At 35.7% G+C, this 11921-nt stretch overlaps 1 protein-coding gene and 1 long non-coding RNA gene across 2 annotated transcripts; one reads left to right on the top strand and one right to left on the bottom strand.

The window, feature by feature from the left end:
- Positions 1 to 2123: 2123 nt before the first annotated feature.
- On the bottom strand, positions 2124 to 3285 carry LOC136784135 (uncharacterized). Its single transcript, XR_010824371.1, has 4 exons — positions 3114 to 3285; positions 2796 to 3031; positions 2567 to 2730; positions 2124 to 2476 (listed from the first exon to the last, which is right to left on the bottom strand). It is a non-coding gene; the product is annotated as an uncharacterized lncRNA (long non-coding RNA).
- Positions 3286 to 9917: 6632 nt separating this feature from the next.
- Positions 9918 to 10986, top strand: LOC136784121 (piggyBac transposable element-derived protein 4-like). The gene is made up of 3 exons (XM_066744639.1): positions 9918 to 10060; positions 10132 to 10920; positions 10968 to 10986. The coding sequence occupies exons 1-3, from the start codon at positions 9918 to 9920 to the stop codon at positions 10984 to 10986; spliced, it is 951 nt and encodes a 316-aa protein (XP_066600736.1).
- The last annotated feature ends 935 nt before the right edge of the window (positions 10987 to 11921 follow it).

Raw genomic sequence — 11921 nt, 5'->3', positions numbered from 1 at the left:
GAGATCGCGTTTCATGTACGAGTAAACGTCGTCGCACTCGACACTATATATCAGACTGTCCGTGTCGGTATACATCGCTCTACATTTACTGCTGAATGTAAGAAGCATATAGTCATAGTGAAATTCATACAAGCAAATTTTTGAAATATCTAAAATACTCATTCCCACGTAAATGGGTTTATCAAATTTCACGGACAATTTCGATAATTGAATCGCAACCAAATTCTCATTGAAAATCGCGAGACTATGAAAATTCGGTTTGGAAATCAGGGTTTCCGCCCCGTAACTTCCCTCCCACTTGGTTGCGAGCCTCACGTCAACTCTATTCCTCACGTTCTCCATTGTTTTACCGAAAACCGCGTTGTTCATCAACTTGAAGAGATTCTTCTCTAATTCGTTAGTGGACGCAGTGCGCAAACGCGTGTTCATCTCGATGTAATCGCGTAGCCAGGTGGACTGCTGAAACTTTAAACCGCGATGTATACGCTTCAGTACGAGTCCATTACGCATACATTGTTACAGAGCGCGATAATGTATTACGTAACGCGTCTTATCGTTTAAAGTAGCCAGCAACTTCTCCTGGCTCGCGCCTGGCGGTTTCTCGCGCACAATACAGAATGGTAGGTCTGCGTGTTTGTCGTGAAGCTCGCGCGGATACTCGAAATCGACCTTCAAAATATAACCATCGGGATGATCTGAGGGTATAGCGGAGACATCGAGATTGGCAGCGTCCTCGATCCATCGGAATCCATGGGTGGGCAGCGGCTGACACATTGCCCACCCATAAAAATTGTTTACGTCGTAATACATGAGATATTTCGACGGTTCCGCCGGATCGTAGTCCCGCATGTACCGATTGTGTTGGCCTTCTCGTAGCGATGGGAGCACTGACTCAAACCACCGTGTATACCGCGCTCTACGAGCAACAACATATCCACATCCGTGAAAAGCTCCAGCCTGATTCCCGTATGCTTCAACATCGCGTCCCAGATGAAGCCCGGAAGCGTATAATAATGGGCTGGATCCAAGTTATAATTTAGCATGCAACTATCGCGAAAACTTTCGAAAACGTCGGTCAACAATAGGCCATCGGTATTCAAGTACAGATCACTGTACTCGCCAAGTGTGCGCATCTGGAATTTGGTCCAGACCTCTACGGCATAATTGTATGCTTCCTCGCTGATATCACTGTCGTCAGTCTGTTGCGAAACGACTGGCGCGGTGATAAAGCCATCTCTTCCAATCGAGCCGCAACTATCTATATAGTCGTAAGGAAATATACCTTTCCTCGTAAGCAAGTTAAACTGCTCGACGCTGAAGTCCCAAAATTGTGACCTCAAATTTGTCAGCTGAGATTCCACCAAGTACGAGCTCAATTTGTCCAAACTGGAGACCATAAATTTGAACGAATCGATAAATCTCAGCCGTATATTATAATTTCGCAAATATTTGGTGAATGAAATGTATTTTTCCTTATGTACACTGACATTCATTGAATCTGCTCGTGAAGAATGGCCTACTAGATTTGTAACTAGCTGGACAGCTTCAGGTTTCTAGTTCTCACCAAAGCGTGAAACGTCACGGTGACGTCAGATGACGTCACGATGACGTAAAGGAGTCGTGGTGGGGAGAATAAGGAGAATCTGGTAAATTGCATATACTCGAGTGTAGCGGTTGATCGTCTTACTTTTGTCAAAAGTATATCATCTCAGGATAAATTGGTATAGTAAGAATTTTCTTCTTTCCCTGTCTAATAGCATAAGAGTGAGAGAGAAATACATATGATACTCCATGTGCCCTGATTCTGCTCGAGCACGTTTTTGGTATAGTGATAGAAGCGGTAATAATATAGTAATCAAACGACAGATCAATAAAAAGAACAGGGTATATTCCAATGAGTGAAGTGTCAAAAAGTGCAACTTAACCTCTGTATTTTGTATTAATTTATTAAAAAAACTTAGTGATGAACTTTTAATAAAATCATATTAAGTGTTATAAATTTGTATAAAAAACATGTATTTTTGTTTTAACCTATTATTGTGTAACATATGGTGTATAAAAATAACTGAAAATATATATTTTAAATTAAATTTATGTTGTTGATATTTTGTCAAGAATAACACATCATTAACTTTTATTTTAATAATAAGGAGCTATATTCTTGAGTCGTAAAGTCCATTGGAGCTTGCAAGTCAACTACGGATCCCAAACTTACAGCAATAAGATTCTTCGAATAAAGAAGATGCAATTCATTATTAAAATAGATAATCGTTAACTCAGATTTTTTTGCAGAAACCTAATATCAATAGTGACAAGCTTTCGTATCTATTTCCAATTGGTGATGCTGGAACAGAACCTCTGAGAGCTCCTGACAGCTCAACTGCCACAGGTCCAAGAAACAGTATTTACGTAAATCTATCCAGTGTCATGCAATACATTATCCAGAAGCCATTCTGCTATTATCCAGCTAATGTTTCTACGCAATATAATTAATTTCTTATTAATTTTCAAATATACTAAATATGTAAAGAAGAAAAAGCCAATATCTTAAAATCCATCTACTTACACTACATCTCATTACGTAACCATGAGTGAATATTGTTGAATGGTGACAGAACAGCTTAGAGTTGCAAAATCAGAATACATTCCTGATGTGGGTAATGTTGCTGGGTCTTTGGTCTTTCGCAGTATTCAAAAGCAGCAAATTTGCAATGATTTTTCAATTATAGCCTATATTCGAAGAAAACATTAATACTTAAGCTTAAATTGAAGAATACTCAAATGATTAATAGTACCTCCTTACGGATTAAGATGTCTTGTATTATTTCCAATTTCTGCTACCAGTGCGTATAGGCAAATTCAGTGGTAAATTGTTATTCTCATCACTTAGAGCTTGTTAATCCTGTAAGTTACGTAGCACTTTAAAGTGGGATAACAAATCCTTACGCTGCATTATATTAGTCTTCTCTTCCTTCGCTAACTTTTGAAAATTCATATATTACTGTTATCCACGAGTATATTTACCCAGTGGCTGAAAAATATTAGAAAGAGTATGAAAATTCATTCTTAAAAATAAGCATAAATTATTTCCATATTCGTAAAGTTTTACATACCTATTCTATTATTTAGCTGGATGTTAGCTGCCACGAAGACATCCATGTGCAATGTGCCTGCCTTCCTTCCCTTTTAATCCAATGTATTATCCTAATAGTTTGCTGCAGGACAGTCTTAAGTCAGAAATAGACTGAAGTGTGATAACTCGGTTCAACTTTCTCTTTACCCTGGTCTACCATCAGGAGATACTCTGTTTTATCTTGATTTTTCATAACATAAATGATAAATAATTATTCCTGAAATAAAAACGTGCACACACATATATATATATATATTTATATATATATTATTGTCTTTTGAGAGTATATACTCTATTTTTTATTTTATATAATCTATTTCATTTTTTTTCTTTTTCTCAGTGCTCCGAAAATTGATTTACGTTAAAGAATATTGGTGGCCCTGAAAAGGGCCGATTTATAGAATCCGACATGTGGCAGAGCACATTCCTTTTTTATATCATGCAATCCGATCCATCTATAAAAATATCCATTCGAAACCAACAACAATAAAGCTCATTCAATAATCCGTCCAGTAGCCATTCCGTTCGATCACTTGATTAAGTCGATTAGGTATCGAGTTAGTCAAGTTAGCTAAGAACTCTGGGTCAGACCTAAGGCCTTCCCAGATATTCTTCGCTTGATCGAGAATCGCTGCCCTCGTCCTCGCGCCTGGCTCTATCCATCGTCTGGACATCAATGCCCAGACGTTCTCAATTAAATTGAGATCCGGTGATCGAGCGGGCCAATCCACCACTTCCAACTCCGGGTGTCGCGCAAACCACGCTCGCGTTTCGCGTGAGGTACGGATCGCTGAATTGTCCTGCACAAATCGGATCACCGGTACTTCATCCGCGGGATATACATTACGCACGCTTGGGAGAAAAATTTCTTCCAAGATGCGAATGTATTCCCGGAAATTCATACGTGGAGAAATCTCCACCAGATCACCGATATGTTCACCGGAAATCCAGCCCCATACGCCACACGATACGCGTCCAGACCGATGAGTCTGGAAGACGTGGTTTGGCTGCAACCGGGTATCGTTCGGGCTCCACACGTGCAAGGCCTGAGCCTGAGAGGACAACGATATGAAAACCTTTTCATCGGTCCATATCGTAGCCTTCCAATCTGCACGGCTCCGCGAAAGATTCGCGAGGGCATAGCCAACTCTCTGCTCACGGTGAGCAGGAGTTAACTGGCCTTCATCGATTCTGCTCCTGGGGAAAATGGCGGGCGGAAGTATCGAACGCAAACTATAGCACATAATAGCAGTATACGAGAAATTGTAAATATTTATCTACAGTTTGTGCCGTCTGATCGTCATGCTATTCCACAAAATATAGCTCTGAAGCAGAAAAGTGCTATAGAATACCATCTACCGGCCAGTGTACAATGACCGCCACTAATGGCCTGCAAGATTTTTTTGATGCGTTTAGGAACCATACTTCTCCATGGATTTTTCCCCGCCTGGACTGAGTGACTGGAAAGAGTATAGGATGTGTATGATAGGCTATCCTTGTTTAAATGCCTTAAAGAGAAAGAGAGAGCCTTATACCGCGTTCAACCTGGTTTCTCCAGGCCTTCGTTTCTTATTTTCCTATCTCGGACGTCGCCATTGCTCTTCTCTCTCTAACTCATAGATATCTATCTGCGTCTTTGTCTAAAATAATTCTACGCCACTGGGTGATTTTTTGGTGAGTCTATACCCTGGACCTATCTGTGAGTCTTGTGAGAGTGTGAAAAGTGCAGAAATGTCAGTTTGGCAGCGCGGATTTTTAATCAAACGAGTGTTAGTATAAATTGTTAAAGAGTTTTAATTTGTTGGAAAATGTTAACCAGTTATAGTGAAGTTATAAAATTTTTAATGACTTTTCTGGATTATCGAAAAAAACAGGTATACAAATTTTTTATACTTCTAAAAACTTACATTAAGTATTAAGGATATATATTAAGTTAATTCTTGTCAAAATTAACTTAATATATAAATGTATGAAACAAATAGATTCATGAATTTAAATAAGAAATACATAATAAAAAATATTATTATAATTTTTTAAATAATATGCAGATCCTAGTGTATTTATTATCATGTATAGTTAATTGGTAAAATTACTGCTAATTATAATGTCTCTTTTTCCTAGGCGTAAAGGTTCTATGGAAGGTCCTACCAGGAGTAAAGTGCATACGTCATAATGATTTCAACCAGAGGAATTAAGCAACGCTAAGGAATGGAACACAGTTTCAGATCACGCAGCATGCTCTCCACATCTATAATAAGCCAACCTGTTTTCTTAGATAAGTAATATTACTGATAACCATATATAAAATGTATTCAAACATGATCCTTTGTGGTTTCCCTTATGTTTCGCAGGTCAAATGTTCTAATAAGGCTGATGAGCTGCATCCAATTGGTGAATAAAAATGAGGCCAGGCTATGTGTCAATTCTGCTGGTTCAAATTGGGAATCTCCATGCAGAAGCCAAATGGAAATATTAAAAAATGATTTGTTATTCAGGTAATATTTAAGAATGATCTAAATGCATCAATATGGCTATTACTGGTAGTCATTTCTCAAACTTGTTTATATCTAAACTTATTTTCTTTGCTGTTTTAGGTCCAGTAAATATTAATAGATTTGGCTGTCAGTATTTGGTCTCGATAACTGTCCTGCATTATAAATGGAGACTAGTAAAGCTGATGAACTGCAACCAAGTGGCGAATAAAAATGAGGCCAGGCTATTTGTAATGCTGCTGCTTCGAATCTGGAATCTCCATGCAGAAACGAAATTGGAAAGATTAAGAAAAGATTTGTTATTCAGGTATTATTTAACAATGATCTAAATGCATCAATATGGCTATTTCTGGTAGTCATTTCTCAAACTTGTTTATATCTAAACTTATTTTCTTTGCTGTTTTAGGTCCAGTAAATATTAATAGATTTGGCTGTCAGTATTTGGCCTCAATAACTGTCCTGCATTATAAATGGAGACTAGTAAAGCTGATGAACTGCAACCAAGTGGTGAATAAAAATGAGGCCAGGCTATGTGTAAATGCTGCTGCTTTGAATCTGGAATCTCCATGCAGAAGCCAAATGGAAATATTAAAAAAAGATTTGTTATTCAGGTATTATTTAACAATGATCTAAATGCATCAATATGGCTATTTCTGGTAGTCATTTCTCAAACTTGTTTATATCTAAACTTATTTTCTTTGCTGTTTTAGGTCCAGTAAATATTAATAGATTTGGCTGTCAGTATTTGGTCTCAATAACTGTCCTGCATTATAAATGGAGACTAGTAAAGCTGATGAACTGCAACCAAGTGGTGAATAAAAATGAGGCCAGGCTATGTGTAAATGCTGCTGCTTTGAATCTGGAATCTCCATGCAGAAGCCAAATGGAAATATTAAAAAAAGATTTGTTATTCAAGAATTATTTAACAATGATCTAAATGCATCAATATGGCTAATTTCATTTACAAATTTAAGAAAACTTATCCTCTTTATCTTACACTTTTCAATTTGAAATAAGTGATTGATATTCCCTGAATGGATAGTCTCTTTTAATTAATATTATTTGTAAAAACAATTTATTAATATACACTAATAAACAACGATTATTTATAATAAATAAAATTGAAGTAATCTTTATACAAGGCATTTTATTTTATTAAAATTACATATAGTTAATACCTTATAAAATAGCAATAATTTCATTTATCAATTAATAATATTTCAATAAATTAATACATTTTACCATAATCTACAAAGCTTTACTTCCCGAACACAATAAATACATTCATTTACTATGATTATAATTATTTTGAGCATGGATGCAAATACATATGCAAAGTAGAATTACCCATAGGAAAGTAAAAATATAGATTTATCTGTGGGATTCATGACAAATGACGACGTTTAAACATAAAAAGGAGAAAAAGTAAGAAGCTAATTAAAATCGTCAGAAAAAGGAATATTGCTCTTGAATCCATTGGAATAACTCTTTTATAATTCACAATATAATATATAAACGTAATCTAAATAAAGAAAAGAAAAATATTTTGAAAGATTAATTCATTATCCTGTACCCTACTTTCTATATATAAGATTTTCTTTCATCTCTATTTATAATCTAGGACAGTTATTCAAAGCAAATACTGATAGCCAAATCTATTAATATTTACTGGACCTAAAACAGCAAAGAAAATAAGTTTAGATATAAACAGGTTTAAAAAATGACTACCAGTAATAGCCATATTGATGCATTTAGATCATTTTTAAATAATACCTGAATAACAAATCTTTTCTTAATCTTTCCAATTTCGTTTCTGCATGGAGATTCCAGATTCGAAGCAGCAGCATTACAAATAGCCTGGCCTCATTTTTATTCACCACTTGGTTGCAGTTCATCAGCTTTACTAGTCTCCATTTGTAATGCAGGACAGTTATTGAGATCAAATACTGACAGCCAAATCTATTAATATTTACTGGACCTAAAACAGCAAAGAAAATAGGTTTAGATATAAACAAGTTTGAAAAATGACTACCAGTAATAGCCATATTGATGCATTTAGATCATTTTTAAATAATACCTGAATAACAAATCTTTTTTTAATATTTCCATTTGGCTTCTGCATGGAGATTCCCAATTTGAACCAGCAGAATTGACACATAGCCTGGCCTCATTTTTATTCACCAATTGGATGCAGCTCATCAGCCTTATTAGAACATTTGACCTGCGAAACATAAGGGAAACCACAAAGGATCATGTTTGAATACATTTTATATATGGTTATCAGTAATATTACTTATCTAAGAAAACAGGTTGGCTTATTATAGATGTGGAGAGCATGCTGCGTGATCTGAAACTGTGTTCCATTCCTTAGCGTTGCTTAATTCCTCTGGTTGAAATCATTATGACGTATGCACTTTACTCCTGGTAGGACCTTCCATAGAACCTTTACGCCTAGGAAAAAGAGACATTATAATTAGCAGTAATTTTACCAATTAACTATACATGATAATAAATACACTAGGATCTGCATATTATTTAAAAAATTATAATAATATTTTTTATTATGTATTTCTTATTTAAATTCATGAATCTATTTGTTTCATACATTTATATATTAAGTTAATTTTGACAAGAATTAACTTAATATATATCCTTAATACTTAATGTAAGTTTTTAGAAGTATAAAAAATTTGTATACCTGTTTTTTTCGATAATCCAGAAAAGTCATTAAAAATTTTATAACTTCACTATAACTGGTTAACATTTTCCAACAAATTAAAACTCTTTAACAATTTATACTAACACTCGTTTGATTAAAAATCCGCGCTGCCAAACTGACATTTCTGCACTTTTCACACTCTCACAAGACTCACAGATAGGTCCAGTGGTATAGACTCACCAAAAAATCACCCAGTGGCGTAGAATTATTTTAGACAAAGACGCAGATAGAAATCTATGAGTTAGAGAGAGAAGAGCAATGGCGACGTCCGAGATAGGAAAATAAGAAACGAAGGCCTGGAGAAACCAGGTTGAACGCGGTATAAGGCTCTCTCTTTCTCTTTAAGGCATTTAAACAAGGATAGCCTATCATACATATCCTATACTCTTTCCAGTCACTCAGTCCAGGCGGGGAAAAATCCATGGGGAAGTATGGTTCCTAAACGCATCAAAAAAATCTTGCAGGCCATTAGTGGCGGTCATTGTACACTGTTCAAAATTGAATCATGTACAGGTATAGTTTCTGCTTCCCTATACTATCTTGTAGCAAAAATGCTTCTCGCAAAATTGATTCATGTCCATCTCAACTACTCTATACTATCTTATAGCAAAAATTTAATGACAACAGCAGACGAAACGCGACATCGACAAATATGAAGATGACGTTTTGGACGTAGTAAAAGTATTATCCAGAAAGCATATTATTTATGTTGGAAATGTAGGGATGTCGAAAAGTGGAATGGAAAATAATGCAAATATGGTGCATATATATAATATTATTTATCAAGTATAAAAAGGAAGAGATCGGATGTAATTTTCATCCTATAAAGAGGAAAAAGCATCAGATAAGTATCGGGAGCAGTAAATCAAAAGAAAGATTAAAAAATATTTTGCTTTGTTAAATTAACCCTTTCGTTACGAGCGCCGGATGTAGCCGGTATCCGCTCGATGACGTCTGTGGACGAGCGCCGAATGTAGTCGGCATCCACGCAATGACCTGTGTATACGAGCGCCGGCTGTAGCCGGCATCCACGCGACGACCTGTGTGTACGCGCGCCGGCAGCAGCCGGCACCAGCGTGATAGCGCTTGTCCAATGGCCCCGCGATACTTTTATTTATTTCGTTGCTATGCACGTAGCATATCGATGGCATTTGTCACTGTTTGGTTTGTTTTCATTTGTTTTATTCTAATAATAGGACATGCACTGAGTTGGGGGCAAACGGGACAAAAATCACGCTTCAATCTTCTTCAAACTATCAGAGAGTAATATTCATCCGGCGTGCATTCTGCAATTCCATTGACCCGTTTTTAATTAATCCCACTAAAAGTGTATTTCAAAAGCACATAATATATTGTATACGTCTAAATAAATTTCTTCCGTGTGTTCTATTCGGATGTGAAGTATTTGGTCCTCTAATTATATAATAGTATAACAAGAAATCTTCCTTGAAGCATTGCAAGAAACTGGATAACAGGTATTAAATTTTCAAGGTTCGTAACATTTATTTAAAAATTTTATTTGGAGCTTTCTTTAGTTTGTTTTATAAAATCTTTTTGCATCCCCCTTATCAGAATGTCACGACGAAAAATTCTATTCGGTAACCGATCTACTGATTCAGAAAGCGAATTAGAGGATGAAAATCAAAATAATGTTACACTACAGAGAAAAAAAAAACTATATGTAGTACTTCTGACTCAGAAGCAGAGAAGATTGAAGTAAATGGCAGTTATTGTGATATATGGACGTCAAAAAGATTTGTCCCTAAAATACATAAATTTTCGTCAAGAGATTCTGGAATTAAAGGAAATATCAGTAGATCAGCCAAAATGTTAGACTATTTCCAACTTTTTGTCTCGGAAGAGCTCGTAGGGCTGATTGTAAGAGAGACAAATGAATATTGGGAACAAAAGAATGATAATATAAACAATTCTGATAAAACAGGAATAGCCAAACTATACTGTTTCTTTGCTGTGTCATTTTTAATGACACGCAACAAAAAACTAGCCTTAGTAGAATACTGGAGTAAGGATAAACTGCTGCGGAGTGACATTTTTGCAGAACTCATGACCAGAGACCGGTATTTCAAATTATTACAAATGTTACATTTCAACCATACGGTCGATCCTACGAACGATCGTTTAGACAAAATACGAAACATCATTAATATATTAAAAACAAAATTTAATCAAGCATTTCAACCGTATCAACGTCTGTGCATTGACGAGAGCTTGCTCTTATATAAAGGAAGGCTGTCGTTTAAACAGTACATCCCGTCCAAAAGAAATAGGTTTGGTGTAAAATCCTTTATTCTCAGCGATTGTCAGACAGGATTTGTACTAGATTTAATTGTATATGCTGGATCATCTACAATGGTACATAGTGAAAATCAGGATATTGGAAAATCTGGCGCAATAGTTGAAGCACTTATAAAACCGTATCTGGGAAAGGGCCATACACTTTATGTGGACAATTGGTATTCAAGTCCAGCTTTATTCAATTTTTTACATAATAATTGCACAAATGCGTGCGGAACGGTTAGAAAACGGAGGAAGGGAATGCCGAAAATTGACGAAAAGTTAACAAGAGGAGAGGCAACATTCCGATCATGCACTAATTTATTAGTGACAAAGTGGACGGATAAAAAAAGAAGTATATATGCTGTCTACCATGCATAAGCCAGAATTTGAAACGATAATCAGGCACGGAGGAAAGAAAGTTATACGAAAACCTGTATGCGTATTGGATTATAATAACTCCATGGGTGCAGTAGATAAAGCAGACATGGTCATCAGCACGGTAAATTCCACTCGCAAAACCTTAAAATGGTACCGCAAACTTTTCTTTCACTTGTTGGACATTTGCATGTGGAATGCGTATTGCCTTTACAAAGACAAAATGAAAGAACCGATATCCATGGCAAAATTTCAATTACAGCTAATTAGGGAAATACTGGGAAAATATCACCAAGCTACAAAACGTCAACATTTAACCGGCAATAATCATCCGGGAAGATTAACGGAAAGACATTTTCCTTCCATTTACAAATCGGGAGGAATAAATCGAAGTAGACGGTGCGTCGTTTGTAGTGCAAACGACAAAAGACACGAATCTAAGTATGAGTGTAAAGATTGCAATGTGGGTTTGTGCGTATATCCTTGTTTCAAAATATATCATTGTGAATTACATTACTAACAATTTTAATTTGACATATTATTTACAATAAATTATATTTTCTTTTATAATTGTAGACAAGATTATAATATATAAACATTTATTTAGCAAAATGACGTGTTTTAAGCTTTTTAATGTCTTCACGTAACCAATCACAAGCTTTAATATGATATATAAGATAAGAGGTGAGATTGCAAACTATTGTCAGAGAATCAAACAATTAACTTTGCTGTTTAAGATAATCCTGGACAATAATAATTGCAATATCTGTAAACATGTCACTATGGAACACGTATAGAAGAGTATGATCTGGAAAAAGACAAGGTACCGTTGAAAGACGTAAGTCCGAACACCAAATTTCCGACTCACAATATGCACACTTTGCGGAGCAGCTCTCCGTTCAGT

This window comes from Prorops nasuta, unplaced genomic scaffold, assembly GCF_024137725.1.
Source record: "Prorops nasuta isolate Cenicafe-Biocafe unplaced genomic scaffold, Cenicafe_Pnas_1.2 PNAS00048, whole genome shotgun sequence".
Taxonomy (NCBI): Eukaryota; Metazoa; Arthropoda; class Insecta; order Hymenoptera; family Bethylidae; genus Prorops; species Prorops nasuta.
The sequence above is the reverse complement of the archived record's forward strand: the minus strand, read 5'-3'. Positions and strand labels throughout refer to the sequence as shown.

Coding starts and splice junctions, on each gene's coding strand:
- LOC136784121 (XM_066744639.1), top strand. CDS start 9,918: ATGTCACGACGAAAAATTCTATTCGGTAACCGATCTACTGATTCAGAA. Junction 10,061..10,131: donor CAGAAGCAGAGAAGATTGAA/GTAAATGGCAGT, acceptor ATTTTCGTCAAG/AGATTCTGGAATTAAAGGAA.